Here is a 23,471-nt window from a genome sequence, read left to right as displayed (position 1 = left end):
TGGGGGTGCAGGGTTACCATGTGTTGCTGTAGGGAGTGTGGGGCCTCTAAAGGTTATGAACCCCTGCTTTCAAAGTGCCTCATAGTGGCATCTGTAACCAATTTGAATGAGGAACTTCCTTCGATTTTCCAGCATGGAATTAACCTTTACTTCGCCCTGAACAGTTCTTCTTCTTTGCTGGCTGCTCAGGTTTGGACAGGGACAGCCTGATCTCTACATTATTTAGATGATACAATACATTGTGCATTTCTTAATGATCGACTTCAACACAATGGATATTCAGTGTCTTGAAAGCTCCTCATCTGGACCCTCGAACAACTTGAGCTCTGAGTTGCCCTGATAGCTCTTTGGTCTTCATTGTTGAATTCTTCCATTTTCTAATTGTTTTCATCCGAATCAGGGTCACAGGAGAGCCGGAGCTTATCCCAGCAAGCAAGCAGTGGGTGCAAGGCAGGATATATCGCAGGGCAGGCACAGACACACATACTCACACCACGGCCAAGTTTACCAGAAGCCAATTAACATATCAGTATGTCCTTAGACTGTGGGAAGAAGCCAGAGAACCCAGAGCAACCCAGAATGGGGAAAACATACAAACTCCACACAGATAGCATCCCAGGTCCAGAATTGAGTCCAGGGCCCCAGCACTGCACCACTGTGCCACCCTCATCCTTGCTTGAAATTCAGTTTCCGACAGAGGGATCTTACATAGATGTATACTCTGAAATCATAAGAACCACTGTGAATGCACATGTCCATTCAACAAATTGTGGGACTTGTCAAAATAATTTGTGCACTCTAACTAAGTTAGGTTTGCAATATAATTAGGTACATACCCTCATATTTACACAACAGATTTTAGTTTTTTGAGATGATTAGATTAATTTTTTTGTTTCTTTGTTTTCTTACATAATTCATAAAAGTGTTCAGTTTAAGAAATCAAGTTTTACCTTATTCTTGCATTCTTTTTCAAGTTTCTAGAGATTCTTCATGGAGGGAAAAGCATTCCTGAAGAAATGGTGACCGAGATCATTTTAGAAAAGCTCAAATCACCAGAGGTGGAACATTATGGTACTGAATGCATACTGTACTATGGTTGTTGTTTTTTTCAGAAATACTATAATTTCCTTCTAGATTAGCTTGTTTTTGCTACATTTCCTACAATAAATCTTAATTAAAAACGTTAATGAATCTCTTGTGTACTTTCATATGCAGCTTGTTTCTGTTATCATTGATGGCTCAAATCTTATTAGCTATTAGATGTAACAGTGGCAATGTCCACTAAGACTAAAATCCTACAGCTCAGAAATACCATAATGAAACCCTTAAATTAAGTTCAGTTTTTGATGCTGTTTGGGAGGGGAGCCAAATAAATTAAGCTGTTTACATTGAAAGTAAACATTTATATTTTTGTTCATAACTTTTTCTAAATATACAAGTTGATTAAGTATATTGTGAGGCACCACAATTATATGATTAGCTGACTTGGGAAAGAATGATGCTGTTATTAAATAGATTAAGTTGGAATAACATACAGTATATGATAATCATAAATCTTCAAAACTACTTGTGAGAAAGAGGCAATATATCCTAGTTATTTGCTTCAGATCTGCTTCACCTAATAAATCATCCTTTATCCAGATCGAATTTAAAATGAAATGAAAATCCTTCAAGTAAGGATGTAAATTAGGAGCAGTAGTCACAATGTGTTACAGGTAACAGTTCCATTTCCTGTAATGTGGTGATCGTACAAGAGCTGATTAATTTTCATACTTATAATGAAGAAGTGTGTTCAAAATAACATACAGTATCAGCCATATCGGGTAAAATAAGCTGTATCATGCTGATCCCCTCTATAATGATAATAAAGCCATTTGATGCTAAATTTGAGTGAGTTTGAGTGCACAACAAGAAATCATAAAACAAAATAAACATAAAATCATTAGTATTAATACCCCTAATTATTTTTTAAAGCACAGAATTAAGAATAACAACAAGTATGTAAGTAAGAAATTCAGTAAGAAATAAGAAGGGTTACAAACACCAACAGGCTATTTGGCCCATCTAATGTGTCTTTTAATTAGTAGCTAATGGATCTAATATTTTCAAAAATAATGCAGAAAGTTTTCTTTTAGATATTCTTAACTCTTTGCTGGAAAAAGACATTTAAAAAAATGTATGTACTGTATGTTGTGTGTTTTGTTCTATATAAAGTAACAAGAACATTGTGTCACAGGTTATGTTCTAAGTAGCCTCCCCTCTACGTCAGAGGAGTATCTGAAGATTCCAGAGCAAATAGAGATGATAAAGAACCTGAATCTGGTACCGGATTTCATCATAAACATCAAGGTGCAATTCTTTCATTTGTTTTATCTTTTCACTTTGCAAGTACCTCAGCCTAGAATAATATACAGTTATCTATTCAGCCATTGTCAAACATAACTGTAAAAAATATGTTTAGTAGTTCTTTACTGGAAAAAGACATTTTAAAAATTTATAAACAGAACAGATTTATAGACAGAACTAATTCTCTTGAATATGGGGTTCCAAATCTCTTTAATTTTACTTTGCATAAAAATAACATCTTGATTCATATTGAGCACCCTTTCATCAGTTTTGGATAAACAGATCATTTCTGTCCATAAAAGAGGGGACCCAAATTTTCAGCATGTTCTTAATAGATAATATTCTTTTCAGAAAGCTATGGTAAATTTGTATTAGGTTTGCTCTATTAATATTGCAATTTTCCAGTTTTCTTCTACTTGGGGCATGTTTTTGTGCTGCTGATGAGTTTAACCATGCTATCACTGACCTTGTCTGTATTTGGCTGTATTATGATTTGTCATTGTCTAGTCTAGTAGCATTAAGTCATGCAATGGTGATAAATAGTATTCTAAACCCATGGTAAAATACACAATTAATATTTTTGTAATTTTTCTAACTTATCACCAATTTGAAAAGTATATATAAACATTATTAACAATTGAATTCTTCTTTACTGTAGGCCATCAGGTAGGAGAACTGCAAAATACCCTTGCGATTGAAAGCTGCTAACTACAATCTGAATTAAAAACGATTTTAAAAAAGAAAGTTATGTCACATCTTGTTTTCTCTCATAAGTATGGAAGCCCGTACCATATGGTATGCATGTGATATTTTTAATTTAATTTTTCCAGTCTTGGATTTGGCATGAGTGGAGATGGTCTAGTATTATTAATGTCTACCTATGCCTCCTGTGCACCAGTGTCCAGATTACGACCTAAGCCGCCGGCTCTCTGGACAGCGGCAACATCCTGAAACGGGAAAGGTGTACCAGAAGGAACAGTGGGACCCTGTGAAAAAAGACAGAAAGAGAAGAAAAATAGTTGGGGAGGAAGAAGGAGAGGAGGAGGAGGAAGAAGAGGAAGAGGAGAACATGCAGGCAGCAGAAGAGGTCCGATGTCCTTTTTTAAGACCAACCTCACTGGGAGGTTTTCAGAATATACTTAGTTTTTGTCTGAGAAGGGAGATATCAGCAATGTCGGTGCACTTACACTTTCCTGACAGAAGTTATTTCAGATCATTTGTAAAGAGGTGTCAGATAGATGTATTTTGTATTTTCTGCAAACCGTTTAGTGATTTATTTTGTTTTCCTGTTTTATTTATTGATTGATTTATCTACAACCTAACTGACACTGAATGACACCTTTACTCAGACAAGATAACCCCATTCAATTCAGTGCTATTTCAAGTGAATGTTAATGGGACGTTCTTTTTAGGGAGAGGAAGGACAGTTCCAGAAAGACATGCATTCTCAGCTTGTGACACGGCCTGAAGATTTCCCAGATAACACCCTGAAAAGAATAGCACTCTACAAAGACACCATGCTTAGACCTTTAGAGGTAGGTAACATTCCAAATTTTTTAAAATTTCAAATTTAGTTGCTTTTCCTAATGTGTCTTTCTTTCCTAAAAATGTTTAATCTACCCATCTTTTTACAAACTGAAGTTTTGATTTACTCTATTGGGAATTTGAATGATAATGGCTGCCAGATTGTGAGTTATAGTAGGCAGCAATTGTTATTTTGCACATCTAATTTTAGATTAACATCTTTGGCAATATTTACCTGTTTTTAGAAAGTTCTGCACCTTATTGATCATTGTTAAGTACATGGGGTTTGGTCAAAATGCAGTGCAGTATTAGTTTTTAGTTTTAGTTTTTCCTATAATAAAGTAATAGCCCTATCGCAAGACTCACTATTGCCTGCTCCATTGATTATACTTTTCTTAATTGTGGCTGAAGAAATGCAATGGATGCATTAAAAAATATACAAGACCTTTACTTATGGATTTGTGCCTTTTCAGGATTATATGGCCGATCATGATCTTCAGTACCTGTTTGAGCTTGATGGAAACAAGAGCCCAAGTGAGCTGTATGTGGTGAGTGATGATCGCTGTCACTTACTTTCTGTGCTGCATTTCCACTACTCTTTGTCCACATCCTAGTGATTGTATTTGTTTTGATTGATTATTTTGTATTTTGAATGATTAAGGAATCTATCTTTCAATTAAATAATTTTAATTAAACTTTTTTAATTCACTCCATTATGCTGTGCGAAAAATTATGAGAAAAAAAGAAATCCGTGTAAACAAATGTCCATTAAATTGATAGACGGGCAGTTAAGTTTCATGGCACTTTTAAAGTGCTGTTATAAATCTACATATTTATCTTGAATGGTAAACTGTGACTAAAGCGACCCTATTCCACATGCCGGGCAGTCGGTGATGTCTCGCCTGGAGACAATGGCGGTTAGGAGTGCCGCCGTACCCATCAGGCTGCTGCAGCTGGAGGAAGAGGAGCTGCCAGAGGAGATCGACAATGTGAGTGGAATTTCACACCCTTCCGGTTTTATCAGAGTTCCCGAAACTCTGCCATTGTCCATCTGAGCCTTAATTCTATAACGTAAAGGCAGTTAAATAAAGATAGAAAACTACTAATGGTAACTAATTGCTTTATGAATTAAATGTATGCGTATTCATTTTTATATTTACTTTTATTTGAGACTTTTTTCCTTGTTCATGCTTAATATTAAAATAGTAAGTTATTGCTAAACCTTTTTTGCTATGATATTCTTATACTGACTTTTAGGGGATGTGAAACATGTCATTCCTTTTAACCAGGAAACAGACCAATTACTTCTTTTACTAAACAAGAATGGCAACAGTCAAGCTGTGAGTGCCATCTGACAGCATAATACAGCCTTCACTTAAACAGCCCTTCCCACTGTCCTGTCTCCTACATTAACTGATACAAAAAGACAAGAAGAGAAAAAATGACAAATATACAGCCTGTTTATGTCACACAACCAAAACTGACACCAACCAGGCAATTCTGCTCTGAGTTGTGGTCACAGCTTGGAACTGCAATAATGTCACTGTCGATCTCAGAATCCTTTTATTTGAGTAATTACTTAACAAACCCCTCCAGAGACCTAACTTTTTTTTTCAATCCATATATTGGTCTGTATCTTTTTCATTTCCATGCGTCAAAACCCAGACAAACAAATCATGCTTCAATGACAACACATCTCTTCTGAAAGAATGATATTTAATAATTTAGTTCAGCAATTTAGCCTGGTAGAAGAAAGTAAGGTGAAGTCTTAGATTTTCCCAGACAAAGCAAGTGCCTCTCAGTTACTAGGACTGGTTCATACTGTAGGCATGCAAAACCTGCTTATAAGGAACTTTAAAATGGGGTTTCATGCAGCCTGCATGCCAATGTTGGGTATAAAAAGCTTGCAGCTCCTGTCCATGTGTGCGGTTCTTTGTGCAGGAGGAGTTGCTGCGCACCTTGTCATCCAGTAAAATGGTGGCTCCCGGGTACAGGTGGAGAAGGAGCCGCTGGGGTCGTGCCTGCCCCGTGGCTCTGAAACAAGGCAACGTGATCATGGGAAAGCCCGAGTTCTCCGTTGGGTGAGAGGCCTTTGTCTTTGCATGTTTCAAGATGATTTATTTCCTTTCCCACTCACAGAGGAGGAGAAGAAGGACCAGTCTTTATTTTATGGAAATTGTCAGTCCCAAGTATTTTGAGAGCTTTCAAAACTATTATTTTTTGCTTTGCAGTCAAGAACCTGCATCTCAAATAATTAAATAAGTATGATGATCTCAATTGTATTGCCTCAAAGGATATGCAACCAAGTAACTTATAAATTTCTTTAAAACACAGTCTTTGTCTAGGGAAAATAGCCACTTGAAATCACTATGATAACAAAGTACGTGTTTGTTACAGGTTACAGGTTTTGTGACAGGTTACAGCTCTTCTTTCTTCACATCAGACACAAGATGATAAATGGGCAAAAGTCTTGCAAAGATCTAATCAAGCACTAAGAGCTTCAACTAGAGCCTGACATCATTTCAAGGAAACTAATAAAGCTAGATGTATTAAGACATATACTGCATAATTAATATTGTTACCTAAGTATCTTAATTTAATCAATTCAATTTAGATTAAATTTGTCTTTTGGAAAATAGCCTGCAATATGAAATTAATCACAATTCCTTATTTATTTTGTGAGCAATAGATGCTATATTTTAGATCTCAGTATGAAAACAGTCTCCTTTATACAGTACATGCTGTGTGTTTCAATACTAATGCTACTAGCACAGCTCATATACAAACTTATAAATGAGTAGTGAACTATGTGTTCCCAAGGATGCTTTTCTTGGTGTGTTTTTTTTTACTGATAATGAAAGTTACAGACCAAGGAGCTACTATCAAGAATCATTAAAACCCCCTACCCCTAAAAATATTGGTTTGTATTCTGAAGTATCTGTTGGTGGGCAAAATCACATTTTGAACAATAAGTCTTTGAAACTAACACTTCTTGTCCTTTTTTTTCTAGATTCCTGGATAAGATCTATGTTCTTTCATCACAAGAAGCTCTACAGAGCTTCATGGTAAACCCACGTCCATACCTGCTTCCACCTATGCCCAGAGCTCCCTGCAAAGTAGCAGTGATTGGACCCCCGTCTTCAGGGAAAACCACTCTTTGCAGGTTGCTTGCAGGAAAATACAGTGCTAAGGTAGAGTTTAACATTTTAACCACTTCCTTGTCCTGCTTTTAGCATTTTGGTCCATTTAACATTACCCACATGAAATTTATTACACCAGGGTTGAAAATATGTTAAATTAATAAGTGCATTAAATAATAATTATAATTATTATTTAAAGTCCTAAATAAAATATAACATTCAGTTTCAGCTCATTAAAAGTTGTTTAAATTTGAAGAAAACCATTTATAGCTGCTATAAAAGAGAATAATTTAAAGAATGGAAAAGAGACATTTTGGAGTTCAAGTATAATTTTAATCAAATAAATGTTTGTTTATAAAATCAGGAGCATTTTGTTTTTTTTCCCACAAAACATTGCAAACAGCATATATTTGAAATGCTAGAAAATACTTACTTTGAATTTTTATTGCAATTTAAAATTGAAATGGACTTTCCTGTCATTAAGAGAGAAATCACAGTTTGCTCTCCATGTTGCTGTTTAAGGTGATAGACATGGAGACACTTGTCCAACCTGTGGTTGCTGAGGAGCGAAAGTTAATCCTGGCGAAAGTCCGGGAAGAAGCAGTGGCTTCTGCAATAGAATATGTGAAAATAAGGGTCCAGCAAGAAGTCCTTAACAGAGATGGTGAGAAATTATCAAGATCTTACCTTAGAAATTACCTTATCATTTGTGGGCTATGGAAAATGTACTGCAATCTTACGGATAAGAAGTTTAGTAAGGACTGTGTGAAAACATCCTTTGGCACCAATAGTTAATTTCCTGATGGAATACATCCTAATTTTTCTAGTTTTAAATTTTCAAATTCTTTTGGGATACATATACAGTAGTCTCTTTAATATAAATTGGCTGTTCACTGTAAGAAAGTACTCTAGGTTTTCAAAAAAGACTTTCTTCACCAGAACAATAACAAATAAAGTGACTCATATTTTTTCTGGTGAAGCACAAGTCCTTTCTACAAAGGGGTGCATACTGTATGTTAAGGGGAACGCACAATAAAACATTTTTAGACAGACCAAGGAAACAAGCCTGAGCCCACACCACTACAAATAGGTGTACTATAAAAGGCAAATCTATGCAGGGCTTTAAAATTGCCAGACACACTTAAAATAATCTCTCTGCCTGTTCTCTGGTTATAAAGCCATCACTAAAATTTCCATTTTCTTTCAAGGAGGTTATTGATCTACTGAAGGTCCATGGCCTAGTGGCTTATAGCAATAAACCCTGCTTCTAAACTTAATTGCTGGAAATAACAAAATGGGATTACTAGGCTTTAGCAGAGCAGTAAACCTGTAAGGAAAAAATTCCCTCTAACCTTCATGCAGGGGAAGATACTACTAAGGCAGCCCCAGATGAGGAGCGTGAGTTTAATGGCAATGGGTTTGAACCCGGCCTCCCAGCCTCACCTACTGAAAAGAATATGGAAGGTGAGTTTCATCTGATCCAACTCTGTGAAATATATTTTTGAGACCCGTTTACACTAGTCAGGTATCTAGCTGGAAATGTGAGATCTGATTGCACTGATGAAAATCCTGCTTAAAAGCCTGTTTTCAGTCCCAGGTGAAGTCCTAACTTTGAAATGAATACTCTTGCAAATAAATTACCCTTGTGTTGCAGTTTATCATATGTAACTTATTTGAGTAAAGATACATGCTATAAAAATGGTATCTGCCTAAACGAGCAAGCAGCTGACAAGTAAGAATTTGCCATTCTCTTACATGTCACAAGAGTACAGGTACATGTAGTTACTGCTTTGAACCTATACTATGAACCACATTAATTAAAGTATATTTCTACATTACTAGAGTCATTGAGTTTGTTTCTATTTTGTGCTTATTTACAAGTCTATTATAAATTATTTTGCTAATACAATTACTTGAAAAATAAGAGTAACCTACTACAGTTAACTTCAATTCTCAATATATTTTGAATAAGAAATCTTTGTGATAATGATGCACAGAAAAATATGTTAACAAAGTAATTGTTTCTGCTTTTAAACAAAAACATTTGTACAGCTGATCTATGCAGGATTGTCTTCTGATCCTCCAGTTTAGGAACTCTTTATCTTCATTCCTATAAGTATAAGTATAAGTATAAGTATAAGTATAAGTATAAGTATAAGTATAAGTATAAGTATAAGTATAAGTATAGTGGGTGATGATATAGTGGTTGTGCTAACTTTAAGAATGATGGAACATGCCACATGGTGGCAGTCAAAGAGCACATGGGTAGGTCTTAACATTTGTTTAAATAATCATCCTTCTGCTGAAGTAGACAGTGCATCACTTCCAGTGGAGGTGGAAGAGGCAGCTCCTGTCATGTCTGAGGGGCAACCAGAAACAACTACAGCTTCCTCAAGTGAAAAGGGTGCAAATGAAGGTGAGCTTTTACATTCATTTTTAAAACTTTGTTTTACAGTAAAACATTTTTTTTTTCCAGAAAGAGAGGAGTTTTGCCAGCTAAGCCTGGAAAATGAAATTGTGCATCCATCCATTTTCCAAGCCACTTTATCCAATATAGGGTCGTGGGGAATGCCAGAACCAAACCTGGCAAGCAACAGGCACAAGGTGGGATACACATTCAGTGGGACGCCACTCCATCACCGGGCACACACAAGCACAAACTGCGCACACTCACACTAGGGCCAAGTTGTCCAGAATTAACCTACCAGTATGTGTTTGGACTGTGGGAAGAAACCGGAGCACCTGGAGGAAACCCACACAAAAACAGGGAGAACGTACAAACACCATGCAGAAAGCACCCCAAGAACGGAAGCAATGTACGAGGCAGCAATGCTAAAAACTACACCACTGTGCCACCCATATGAGCTTATATATACCATAATAAATCTATTTGAGACTAAAGCTATCCCACTTTTTAAATATAACCTTCCAGTGTAAGCTAATAATTATTACTTTTATTCGTTGATATGATATAGTTTATTTAAAATGAGTTATACATTTACACAGAAATGCATGTGATAAGAGAATATAATCAACTTTACTTTAGTTTCATTCCTTAACAGCTTTTGTTAAAAGGGATCAAAAGCTGTCCAAAATAAGGTTGATATTAATAATTTAAGATATATTATTTTAATTTCATTAATAACTATTTGTTTAGGTATGAAAAGATTTTATTAAATCAATATGCTTGAGGGAATATTTAATAATATAGTTTTATATATATCTTTGGTTCTCTTTGTTTCCTATGCTGTGTTGTTTACAAGAAGAAAATGTCTTACTGACCTTTGTTGGTACAGTACATCAAGGGTGTAACTGAAATGAAATAGATACCTTAAAAACACAATCTATTCTACCCAGTTAATAGACCCAGGGACCTTTTAGGTGTACATGAAAAGTATTTTTAATTTTTAAATACACTGAAAACTACACTCTCAAGAAATGTTTTAAAAAACTAAAATTGCAGTGGTGTTACAAAAAAGGTGAGGTTCTCCTGTCATTGTAGTGCTAGAGGTGACAGCTGAACACCCTGAAGTCCAGGCTCTTGTAAGTGAAGCTGTTAAGAAATCAGAGCAGAACCCTATCACACTCTCTCCAGAAGTGTATGTGGACATACTGGAGAAACACATCAAGCAGGTATGTAGAGAAATGTTTCTCAAAGAAAAGTGTTATATCAATATCAATAAATGTACATTCCATATGTTCAAAAATGTTTGTCCTTATAATAGAAGTTCCTTATGGCTCTTGCATGGAGCATAGATTGAGCTCTATGGCCCAGATATCACTGTTTCAAAGCTGGGGCATGTCTCTAGCTATCTGTAAGTACAGTTCTCCAAGAAACTGTGCAGTGTTGGATTACTGCCTGATGGTGTTGGGGATTAGTCTGATTAAATTAGATTAGACAATTCTGAACAATAGTAACTCCTGCGACTTGCTGGGTTCCTGCATGCTTGCGGTTAAATCAGTGAAAAACAAACAACTCCTCCAATCAGCACCAAATCTCCAGGCGGTTGCTGTGGAGCTTGTAACGTGAAATGATAAACATCTCTGCTGGTGAATGTGTTAGAGGAGCTTCTCCATACGTTCCATTCTGTCCCAATTAAGCACAGTAATCATTGCCAGAGAGCCGAGTCTTAAACGTTAGTAAATCCAAATTGGGTAGGTTTGTAATAAACAATTATTGGTGCTTCCAAATCTAGAAAAAATAAAAATGCCATTTCATAATTAATACATGACAGTGGTTGAGTACTTCAAAGAGATAGTCTTCCAAATGATTTTGTTAATTGGTTCCTAGAACTGCTGTAGATGATTATTGACAGTGAAAGTTTTATTAACTTGGGTGTCTAACTGATGTGACTGTAAGCTATTAGCAGACATATTTATCTTTTGCAGAGACAACTGGATACTGAAAATCAGACTGCAAGAGGATGGGTGTTGGATAACTTCCCAAGAAACAGAGATCAATTGATATTCATGCAAGAAAGGGAAATAATTCCAGATATGTTTATCTGCATAAGAGACAGTGTAGAAGATGGTAGGAAGATCTAATTTAGATATACTGTACTTGTAGGTTTCACAAGCAAGGGATGAATGCCCTGATCATGAGTATTCAGTACTGACATTGCTTGTAATTGCTATTACATCGGGATAATATGTCTTTACTTAGGAATCTCACAAAAGTCTAGAGGCAGTTTTCATTTATCAGCTTTGCATGTGGCACCTGCTAATTGACTTCATTGAGTGAGTGAAGGTATGAATGAGTACCTGCAGTGTTTCGTCCTTGAGTAAAAGAACTGCTTAAAACATGGTTATGGCAGCTAACATGAAGCTTTGTCACATAGGAGATGACAGGTCTCATAGTGTAAACTGTTGTGATTATATTACCCAGGAGTAATCAGATCTTTAGAGGAGTAAGGTTTTGGAGTAAAGACCTTTTGGTGTGCCTTTGCCAGGACTATGCAGGTTGAGGTAACTCTAAAAGACAGCTGTTCCAGTCCAGAGTCTGGACCATACACACTAGGTCATGTAACAAGAATAGCTACTGAAGCTGTGAGATATCTATAAGCAGAGTGTACTCACATTTTGTCATATACAGTATGAAGATGTAAATAAAACTAAAGACATGTAAATATACTGAAGATTCACAATAGCAAGGAAACAGGTGTTGATTAATGTTCCCCTAAAGTTGTTTTCCAAAATAACATATTAGAAAAATATTTATTTTGGATGTTGAAATGCAACTGTATTTCCAGATTATTACACTAATGTTTGAGTAATGATGGATTATGGATTTTGAATATAGATTAAATATTTTTTACCTGATGTTTGTTTAAATGCACATTGGTGATGGTGGAGGGGAGTCCCCATTACCTGTAAAGCACTTTGAGTGGAGTGTCCAGAAAAGCGCTATATAAGTGTAAGAAATTATTATTATTATTATTATTATTATTATTATTATTATTATTATTAATATTAAATAAATTAATTAAAAACAAATTAATTCCCCCTTCACCAATTAAAAAGGAAAGCAATATAAGCTGAAAGAGGCATGGCCGCTGTTTAGGAGTTTGGAGACGTGTACTGTATCTATGTGGACTTCCTTTCTTTGCTTTCTGAAAGAAATATTTATCAAGAAAAAGGTGAAGAAATATTATAAGTTAATAGAGTTGATATTTTACTGACGAATATTAATATAATTATATTGGTATGTTCTTTTTCCAGGTAAACATCTACTTACTAGAATCTATGAGAGTCACAAAGAAGAAATAAACTCTGCTGTACTAGAAAGATTTCAGAAAGAGCAACGATTGAAAGAACGTAAAGCACTGTGGGTATTTTCATTTTCTCAAGAAACAATTGATATATAATAACTTTAACTTTAATGTTTTAAAAAATTTAGAATCCGAATACAGTATTAAGCACCAGAGGTAATAGTGTACCAACTAGAAACTACAAGTCCAAGAACTGTCAACATGGCTATCCAACATCTTCATTAATAAAAGGAGATGTAACAAAGTCAGTCAGCAATGTGGATGAAGAACACAGTGCGTGATCAGCAGATCTTCTCACAGTGAAAAATGGAGAAGATGTCAAATCTTACTAGTGTCAGGATGCAGCTCTGCTTCGTGCCACAGTCAGTGATAACTCTGGATGATGTTTGATTGTAGTACTGTATGATTGTCTTCATTCCCACTCAATCCCATGGATTGCCTTCGATAAGGAAAGCACTTTTGGGTATGCAATCTCATAGATGTCACTTCTTTAAACAATTCTGACAAATGTGTGATTTTCATGAATGCTTTCTTTTGGTGTTGTCTGGCTTGCTGTGGTGTCCCCTGCAGGCAGGAGCTGCAGGAGTCAGGAGTGGAGCTTGAGCAGCCCAGACTGGAGGCTGTAATGGAAGAGCCTGAAGGTGTGGATCTCTGGAGCAATTTAAATACGTCTTTATGTGCATCACTTTTATGTTACATTTGTGTGATGAAAACAACAGTTATGACAATTCAAAGGAGAAATACCTGCCTATTGTAGACAGTCTTAATAACACATTAACACTGTTTGCTTCTTTTTGTAAAAATGATTAGGTTTTAAAGTTCACCACTTCATATTATGCAAAACTACACTTATTGGGACTAATCTGTACTTCACAAATAATTATGTGCACATAACTGTGTAAGAAAGTGTGGGTCCTGATCAACTAATAATCTGTCATATGTTTTTTAGCTTTTGAATATTATATTGCCTAGTTTTCTTCTGCAGCAGCTGAAACACCAGACAATTCCCAGCTTGATACTTTTCAAAACACACAAGACACACAGTCACAGATGGAAGAAGACACCCTTCACACAAGCTCCGAGCAAACTCCTAAGGTTATCCAGGAAATGAAAGGTGAGGCTGAGCCATAGTGACTTCCCTGTACTTCAATGCTTAGCTCTTAGGAAACAGCTCTGTGTATGTCTGGTCTGTATACGATGTAAACGTGTGTGTGCCATGATAACAGATTTACCACCTTGTTGCTGAATCTTCTCAGATCTTAGAACCTAAACAAAACTAGGACATGTCCGTACTGGAATCGGTGACCTCTAAGGAAAACCCAGTTGTTGCATTAAGTGATGTTAAGTGATGTTAATTTTTGCATTAAGTGATGGACTATAAGGTTAGACTTTCTTTTCTTCACCACAGTATCGAAACCAATGTGCCACCCAAAACAAAGTGAGCCCTGCCACCATATTTTGGATGAGACGTCAAACTGAGATCTTGGTCATTAAAGATTCCAGGGAATAGTTCATATCAGGAGTGTTAACCCTGGTGCTCTGGTTATATTCCACTAGGGGGCTTAAGTTTCCTTTAATTCAGTTAATGAAGTAATTCTCGACCAGTTCAGTTGTATAGTCTGGTGTGCCCTGGTGTGCCCTGTTACAGTCCCCTAGTTGGGTGCTGCTCCCAGAGGATACACAGGTGCTTCTTACTATATACAGTATTCTATATATTGGGATCCTTTTGGATGAAAATTTCTGTGCAAATTAGTAAATCAGTTAAATGATTATGAACAAATGTAATCCTGAATTTCATGGTAGGAAAATAATCTAAAAACTTAGATCTTATCTAGAGTACTCTAGCAGCTGGTCCAAAATTGATATATTTGGTAGATCTACAGTATGTTATGGACTGATACATGATATCTTCTACATATACTGTACTTGTTCCCCAATTGTTTTCATGTTTAGATTTAACCTCTCGAGAGGTTCACTCACAGGTGGCATTTTATATTCTTCTCTGTGAAATGCTTAGGTATAACATTGCCTTCGGTTTGGGAGAAAGGATTTCCAGAAGGCCCAGAGATGGAGCTTTTCAGAGAGCAGATGAAACTCTTTGTGCAGGACTGGGAAGCTATGGAAACATCCATCACCCCATCTTCTATCTGTCTCCTGGAGATTGCTGGGAAAACCCCAGAGAGTCTGCTGAGTGAAGCAGTCTATGACATGGAGAGTAAGTAGCTTTTCTTTGGAGTGACATAGCAATTTGACAAAGCTCATCCTACAAAAATTGCCCTACTCCCTGTGTTTCATTTTTCCATAAAAACACTTGTACAAAACAGCTCAGAATAATTTTACTGATTCCATCACAGTGTCTAATTTATCATAACATATTTCTGTATTCTAATTATTTTTATAAGGTATTTTAATAACGTAATTCAAGGATAGGAGTTAGTTAAAGATAATCTACTAAATGTATGAGATATTCACACAAACATAAAATCACAAAACACACGAAACTCATCTTTTAATGTCCAGGAGGTTTCCTGTCCATTATTTAATGATTAAAATGTTTTCACTTTGATACAATAGTTTAAGTTAAACTAGTTTTCTTCAAAATAATAATTATCATCTAATATTACAAGCTAAAGAGTTCCAACATTCACACTCCCTGTACGCTCCCTGCCCCAGCAATTATTTTTCTTCATTCAATGGCACACCCTTACAGATTGTACACAGAACAGCTATGGGACCATGTATATGAAGATAATTTAAATTATACACCCAAGTGAACAATATTATATGTCTTTGAATCCAGGAAATGACAGCCCTTCCATGGGACAACCTGGTACATAAACCTCACTAGTGGTATCACTGTATGGTACAGCAGTACAAACGGTTGTGGCAATGGCACAGAGGATTATAGGATGTGATTAACCATCAATCAAAGTGAGATTCACACCTGTTGCAATAAAGTCCAATCCATCATACAGGATCACAACCATCCTGGACTCAAACTGTTCTTCCCCCTGCACTCTGGCAAGCAGTACCGTACTATTAAAGTACGGGCTACTGGGCTTAAGAACAGCTTCTCCATCATAAACAGCTAACTGTGCAATGCCGCAGACCTCTATGCACCTCTGTACTATGCACTTTTGACTTGAACTACCATGTTTTTTTCACTACCGCATATTTATTGTTCTCTAACACGTATTTATTGTTCTGGTTGTTACTATTTATTCTGTAGTATTTTGTGATGTACAGTCTACATTGTTATGTGTTGTCTATTGTACTGTGTCATCTGCTGTACTGTGCATGTCCTGAGAGATCGGAGCGAATTAGAATTCCATTGTACATGTACATATAGCAATAAACTCCTCTACCTCTAATCCAAATTACTCTGCATGAAATCAGAATTAAATGTACCTTAACAGAGCCTTTCAAGTACATTGCCTGGGAGTTGTCTGGGGTGGACCTGGATGAGGAGGAGGAGGATGCTCAGGGAGTTGCTGAAACAGAAGAGGCAGAGGAGTTAGGAGAGGAAGAGGAGGGAGAGGTGAGTTCAGCAGTTCACTGTTTCATAAGTAAAGGTTTTTTACTTCTACTGTTCCCTTTAATTACTTTACAGATGACAAGCCTGTTTGTCCTTTGCTGGCAGTTATATCAGTTCTTATTATATGGATTTTTCAATGCATTTCATTGTTGTCTTTGAAGGAAGAAACTCGCTTGCCTAAGAGGCAGCTAGGAGACACTAAACACTTCTGCGCAGTGTCTCTAAAGGAGAAAAATGTACTGATTCCATGCACTGATGAATGTGCTGCCAAGTATCGGGAAAAAGCATACTACTTCTCCAGCCCAGAGGCCCGGGAAAAATTCCTGCTAAGACCAGAGATGTATGTTTCCCACACCAAGCTATTGCAAGTAAGAAATCTTGCTAAAGTATTTAGGAAAAATGATCATATTTTCACAGATACAAATTTATTATACTAAATGATATATTTGTCAAAGTCTATCGTACAATTCAGGCAAATGCATCTGTTTTTAACTCTGGCTGTAACCAGTTTAGTTGTTCCACTAAATGACTATGATTTTCTCTGACATTAAAATGAGTATTCTGTGACTGATGCAATACCATGTATGAGTGTATAACCTTTTACTTACTAAACTTAAACATGTTTTGTCTGTGTCTTGATATCTATAGCATCGTAGGAGGTAGGCTGGGGCTATACCTTGATTCTAAAATACCTTTTCAAAACTTCAAAACTTCACTGAGCTGCCCTGTGATTTATTGCATTCTTACACATTCATTTAGAGACCACAACGACTTTACAACCCATAAAAAAGTTTGCTTTTTGGATTTATTTTAAAGCAGTTAATCATTTTTCATAGTCTCAAGAGTCAACAATAATTGTGTTTATAGATTAAAAGAAGTGGGATATAATTTGTGATGTGATGTCATGCCAAATGCAAGTCTTTCTCAGTCAAAATGTCAAATAATATTTTGAAACATTCCATAAGACCCTGCCATACCGATGGAAAACTAATTAAATGTACTCTCCCAGGCTCCTCCTCTGAGGGTATTTCTGCTGGGTGCCCGTGGCTCTGGCAAGACAACACAAGGAAGATGGTTGGCCAGTAAACTGGGCATCTTTCACATCCAGTTCAGAGAGCAGCTGCAAGAGATGATCATTAAAAAAACCCAGAAAAGAATTCTTTTTGCCGACGAGGTGGAGCCGGAGGAGGAAACTCCTGAAGATGTGGAGGCCCTGCTGGCTGCGGAGGGCCAGAGTGAGCTTCCTGAGACTCAGACTGCGGGCAGTGGAGAGGAGAGCCCTGTGGGCATGCCTGTAGAGGTACGAGCTCCTCAGATCTCTCTTATGTGCATACTGTTTCATTGGAATGAAACAGGCTCATCCTTTTGTTTCTTGAAGTCTGAAGTTTTCAGTTGATAGTTTTACATTTTAAGATATTTAGGATATTTATTCACTTGAAAGATTTATTAGTATACATAGATTACACTATGTGGCACTATGGGGTTATGTCTTTGAAACTAATTGAATAATTGTAACCTAATGTATTCTGCTTTTCACCTTTGTTTCACTCTTTAATCAGTTTCCACCATAGAATGTGTAGTACTTGATTTTCATTGTGATCTATAGCATGCCTTGGGGTACATTCATCTACAATTCAGAGCTGCAGAAACTTTGAAGTGATTGTCTACTGTACCTCACATTTTAAACTTCATTATACATGGTGTGGAGTGGCATGGAGCTTTCGATTTGTAGATTTGATTCTTGAATATTTGGGACAGCAAATTTGTTTGGGAGTTAGAGCTTCTACCATACAGCTCCTTACAGCTGACTGTATGTGTGGAGTCTGCATGGTATCCCCATGTTTGTGTGAGTGTTCACTGGATGCTCCAGTTTCCTCCCTGGTATTCATGTTACTAGTAACTTAATGAAATGCAGATTACAAAAAGAACTATTAATGTATTTGTATGACAAAGTTTTGTGCTTCTCTGAAATCATTTTTTTACTTTTTCTTGCATTTCTTTGGTTTTGCTGTGTTTTGTGAGGTAGAAAATTCACAAAATTTGTTGGAATAGCAAATTAACTTTCTAAAATGCACAAAAGGGACAAGCAATATTCTAATATTCATTTGATTCTATGAGTATGTTTATTTTATGATACCACCAATGAAATGAAAATCTCCATTATCACTGTGGTAATATAAAAAATATTCACAGCACTAAAACAGCTTTGGGCTATAAAAAAGTAAAAGTAAAATTAAAGAAATCCACAAACACAGTGGGAAAATATGTTTCCTCCCACAAGAGCGTGCTTTGACTCATATTGTCCTCCTATTTCCTGTAAATTCTGTGCTATCTGCATCTCTAAACAAGGTCACACTCACTGATGAAGAAGAAGCAATCAAATCATACCTCTCTGATGGCAACCCCTTACCACAAGAGATACTGGACATGATACTTCCACAGTGGTGGGAGGAGGAACCTTTCAGGTAGCAGCAGATATCTTCAATAACGTGCAGCTTAAATTCTATCGCTCTTGCCTAACAATTCCTTCTGGTATAAATGCCTATTAGTGTTGGCAAGATTGTGAGCTAATATGTCCAACTGCCCTTCTTTTGATTATTATATAGCTTAATTACCGGATATTTCTTCACAGTGCCTTCATTGTAAACAGCAATTTAAATGTATTGTATTAAAATAAGCAAACTACTCACTTGTGAATTCCTTTAATTCAATCTAATACAGCACTGCTACCACCATGCAGACAACAGATGTTTATCTGCCACATTTTATTACTTACTAGTAGTTAATTTGCTGTCAGGGGAGATACTGTATGTCTCTGAGAATGACTACTTGCTAGATTAAATAAGTTTTCAGGTAAATTTTTTGGTTTATGGGGATTCTTTCCCAAATGTGTGATTGTATTTCATGTTTTTTTCTTTACAGATCCACAGGGTTTATATTAGAAGGATTTCCACAGAACCCGGAGGAGGTCCAGTACCTGGCCGAGCAGAGCTTCTTCTCCGATGCCGCAGTGATCATGACTCTGGAGGTCACTGATATAGTGCAACGTCTGCTGCCCCCTCGCTTGGCCAGGTGGAGAGAGAAGCGAGACAGGAAAATGGAGCTACAGAGAAGAGTCAGAGAAATAAAGAACAAAATGAGGGTAGAGTAATGTGCACGTCTTTGATGAAGATTAAAAAACGAAACTAGGATCATTTGCATGGATACAGTACATATTATGTAAGTGGTTACCAAGTGTGTTTCACTTGTTTTCTGTATAGGAAGAAGGGATTGCTAAAAGAAGAGCTGAACTTTTAGCTGAACAAGCAGAAAAACAGGCTGCAAAAAGAGTAAGACAACTTTTTCTTAATGATATTTAAATCATTGTATATTTGATCCACTACAGCTTCTAAACTCTGTGTGTCCTATTTTGAAATGTTCATTGCACAAAAATGATTTGTACAGTTTTTACTTACATTGTACATTACAACTTTTGTTTTAGCATTTTTCTTTTAGAATTGAACAGCTAGGTTTTAGCAACTACGTTGATCAAGATTAAACATTATTAAAAAAATACAAATGGTATGTACCGTAAATATTTCGTTAAAACTTTAAGTACAACAAGAAGATTATGATATAATGTCCCATTCATAATGGATAATCTATGGATTTCTATTATACATATAACTATATTGTTGTTTATGTTGTATTTCAGCCAATCATGAGTTTAAAGCTTTTAAACTCCTAAATTAGAGTGGAAAAAAAGTTTGTGTGTATACAAACAGAAGTTACAAACTTATGCTGGCACTTCCTGTCTGAACTTAGTAAATTACTACAGTACTTCTCACTCATCAATAATCTTAATTTTATAAGTGATAAACATATAAAGCTCAAATGACAAAAAGTACCTAAATGAAAATATTAACATGTTTCAAATGAAGGTGCCGGGTCTTTTGTATCCAGCTAGTGTATTACCTGTATCTAGGTGGTTGCAGGACTCACTTAGAAGAGCTTTGTGCCAGTAATTCAAAGATTTGGGTTTTGATCACTGGCCCCAACCCACTTAGCATGCTGAGTCATTGAGAAAATGCAGTACCAATAAAAATAGGTTGACATTTATAGTACAAATGCTTTCTTGGCTAGTTTCTTGTGGACCTTTAGATTCTTGATAAGACATTATGTCACCTGTCTTCTGTGTTCTTATTGTGCAGGCTAAACAGGATGAAGAGGGGGGCAGTGAAGGTGAGATGGAGGAGGAGGAAGAAGAGGAGGAGGGAATTGAGGCCTTGCTTCTGGAGGAGTTCCCTCAGGAAGATGAGGAAGAGGCAGAGGAAGAGCAGGAGGTCAATGCTGTAGAGAGACTGGAAGTGGAAATAGGAGAAAGATTTGAAACAGACACCACCAACCTCCAAAAATTGCAGGTATAGAACACTAACCACTATGTACATTTACATTCACCATTCTGTTCCAATGTATACTCTCCCAACATTGTGAGGTATTTTTGTGGCTTTCTGTGTAGTAAATACACTTATACTTATGGATAAACAAAATGTACCAATAACTCAAAAACGCAATAAAACTGACTACAATGTGTCATTTTTTAAAATCTATTTTCTCTTTTTTAGGATCTGTTAAGTGATCTTCATATACCACAGATCTCCATCAATGCTGGGCGGAAATCTCGTATTGTCCATTTCCAGCTGTATGAAAGACTGAAATCACTGGTGGAGAACAGGGAAGGACTGTTTGAGAAATGTTATCCTCTGAGTTTTACCCAAGCTCGCAAACTGCTGCGTCTGTCTTATACATTCAGCAGTGCTTTTGGGTGCTGGGACCCTGTCAGGGTAAGGTTTGAGCTCTCCTTTTTTTCACAATACTATGGTTTTAAAATGTTGTTTTTTCAGTAAGAAAGTCAGAATTCATGTTTCAGAAATTCCATCACCAATAACTTAAAAAGTGCTGTTTTTTTTTAAATAACCCATTTTACTGCTGCTCTCCTCTCTGTGATTTTTGAATATTTCTTTCTTTGACAGCTTGGTGAAGGAGATGTGATTCAGCCGATTCAAGGCCCCAATAACCCAACTTATCCTGTGCTCTACCGTCAGTTTGTTTATTTTTTTGCATCCAAAGACAGCCGCAACAAATTCATGCTGAATCCTATTAAATATCTTCGGCAACCGAAGCCTAAGCCTTCTTTGCCAATCAAAATTGCGGTGGTTGGTCCACCTAAATCTGGAAAAAGTACTGGTAAGATAATACTAAACCTATTTTCTTCTATGAATTCCCTCAGAGTGTGATGGCTTATTGTGATAAACTTCTAAGAATTTGTCTTAGAATTTGATTGTTCTTACTTAACAAAAGGAAACATTATATATAGTAGCTTTATCTCTTTATGTATCTTTGGGAAAAATGTCATTATCCTCATTGGTCCTCTAAATTTGATGTTGTTTTTATTTTACTGTGGTAATGAAATTAAAATATTATATTCTAGAAGAGACATTCTAGTCATGAAAACAGCTGTATTTTAGAGTAAGAACCTCAGCTTCTGAATACATAGTATGCAACAGTCTTTCCATATTATGCTTATATAAAACCATTTCCTTAATTAGCAAAGTTTTACTAAATGTTACTGATGATGTTGTATCTACCCATTTTTCAGTCTGTTTATCCAGTATTATGGATGGTGTTTTATAATAATTAAAAACCATTAATTTATATTTTGACTGAATGTGAAAGTTGAATCCACTTACATAATTGGGATAATCCTTAATGAAATGTCCTTGAAACATTTGATATAATTACTGTGCTGTACATCAATTAAAGTTAGATAAAAAGAAAGTGCTATTTTTACGAAATCCTCAGATTTAAAGCTCTGGAGTCTGAGAGCACTAAGAAGCGATTTTTATAACTTTTTGCCCTTTTATAAACTTCAGTGGCGAAGATGTTTGCGAACAAATATGGCCTACAGCAGCTGTCAGTAGGAGAAGCCATGCGTTTGGTGTTGTCCAGCCAGAAGCAAACAGAACTGGCATTTCAGATGAATAAATATCTAACCAAAGGCCAGACTGTTCCTGATGAACTTGCAATTCCATGTGTGGAAGTAGCTCTAATGGACCTTGTGTGCAGTACCAGAGGGTATGGTTTGTTTAAGATTCAAATGATTCCCTCCTGTCCCTTGTCTTTTTGTGATCAGACTTTAGTGTGGTTTACGTGCAGATTGTCAATGGATTGTTATGGTTATAGTTTTTGATTGTGTGAGTGTCACTTTTGTATTTGTACATTTAGTCAATGTTCTCCAGATTCATTCATATACCAAATTAAATAAGAACATAACAGAAATATTCTAATTGGATAAAGTGTCTTTCACAAAATGTTGTACTGCAGTCTTAAAAGCATTGTGCAAAGGAAAGTTATAATTGATGTAAATTTAAGTCCAGAAAACACAAGGATCGTTTTTATTCTCAACCACTTAATTAGTGTTAGCAATTACTAAATCCTCCTCTGACATGATTAGACTAACAAGACACCTCCTGTAATGTGTTATGGAGGACTGGCACTTCTGAGAGGGAGATATGTGACCAGTCTTTCATTAGGTCCTTCAGACACTTTGGTTTCCATGTGTGAAATGTTTCTTGAGTTTAAAAACAAATATTCAATGAGGTCAATGCAAACTGAGAACATTTACTTGTGGCAGCTACAGTAACCCATTCTTTGTCAATTAGGTTGCGTGCATTTGATCATTCTTGTTAGAATGCCCATATTCAGCCAAACTTAAGCTACTCTGCAGGGGGAACTAGATGTCTTACCAACATGTGCTGTACATGGTACCTGTTGGAATACATGATTTTCCCTATCTTTACTAGGATTTCAGGACCTATAGTTTTGCAACTGTAAACCCACCTCCCACAAAATTCCACGGTGGGCATGAGTGTTTTCTTAATGCTGTACCTTTTTAATCCCAAAAATAACATTGATAAGCAAGTTGAAAAACTCAATTTTCATTTCACCTGACCATTGCACGTGATATCCGCTGTAAATGTCAACCACCATTTGGTCAGGTGATTGAGAACAGTTACCCTGGAATTAGTGTCCTAGTTTTCCATGTATTTGAATATACTTTCTCATCTCCCCCTAGCCCTTTTTCACATTCTCTTTTATTTATTTTTTGATTGTATGCTT

At 36.3% G+C, this 23,471-nt stretch overlaps 1 protein-coding gene across 3 annotated transcripts in view; it reads left to right on the top strand.

Annotated features, from left to right (window-relative positions):
• Positions 1-23,471, top strand: part of ak9 (adenylate kinase 9) — a 32,647-nt gene that overhangs the window by 3,257 nt on the left and 5,919 nt on the right. The window contains exons 5-31 of one of the 3 annotated variants that reach the window (XM_088625799.1): positions 975-1,071; positions 2,237-2,349; positions 3,245-3,433; positions 3,759-3,881; positions 4,344-4,418; positions 4,758-4,859; positions 5,812-5,951; positions 6,881-7,061; positions 7,533-7,674; positions 8,373-8,474; positions 9,322-9,426; positions 10,513-10,643; positions 11,400-11,541; positions 12,729-12,834; positions 13,349-13,419; positions 13,764-13,892; positions 14,796-14,993; positions 16,195-16,316; positions 16,475-16,681; positions 17,323-17,613; positions 18,663-18,778; positions 19,236-19,455; positions 19,574-19,642; positions 20,504-20,713; positions 20,918-21,136; positions 21,326-21,539; positions 22,226-22,427. In XM_088625799.1, the coding sequence (XP_088481925.1) occupies positions 975-1,071; positions 2,237-2,349; positions 3,245-3,433; positions 3,759-3,881; positions 4,344-4,418; positions 4,758-4,859; positions 5,812-5,951; positions 6,881-7,061; positions 7,533-7,674; positions 8,373-8,474; positions 9,322-9,426; positions 10,513-10,643; positions 11,400-11,541; positions 12,729-12,834; positions 13,349-13,419; positions 13,764-13,892; positions 14,796-14,993; positions 16,195-16,316; positions 16,475-16,681; positions 17,323-17,613; positions 18,663-18,778; positions 19,236-19,455; positions 19,574-19,642; positions 20,504-20,713; positions 20,918-21,136; positions 21,326-21,539; positions 22,226-22,427 (4,016 nt within the window). Of the gene's footprint in view, positions 1-974; positions 1,072-2,236; positions 2,350-3,244; positions 3,434-3,758; positions 3,882-4,343; positions 4,419-4,757; positions 4,860-5,811; positions 5,952-6,880; positions 7,062-7,532; positions 7,675-8,372; positions 8,475-9,318; positions 9,427-10,512; positions 10,644-11,399; positions 11,542-12,728; positions 12,835-13,348; positions 13,420-13,763; positions 13,893-14,795; positions 14,994-16,194; positions 16,317-16,474; positions 16,682-17,322; positions 17,614-18,662; positions 18,779-19,235; positions 19,456-19,573; positions 19,643-20,503; positions 20,714-20,917; positions 21,137-21,325; positions 21,540-22,225; positions 22,428-23,471 lie in introns of all 3 variants that reach the window. The other 2 variants (XM_088625800.1, XM_088625798.1) reach the window with 2 other exon arrangements.

The sequence above is a fragment of the Lepisosteus platostomus genome, chromosome 3 (assembly GCF_059453375.1).
Source record: "Lepisosteus platostomus isolate fLepPlt1 chromosome 3, fLepPlt1.hap1, whole genome shotgun sequence".
NCBI lineage: Eukaryota > Metazoa > Chordata > Actinopteri > Semionotiformes > Lepisosteidae > Lepisosteus > Lepisosteus platostomus.
This window is presented reverse-complemented; position numbering and strand designations above follow the sequence as displayed.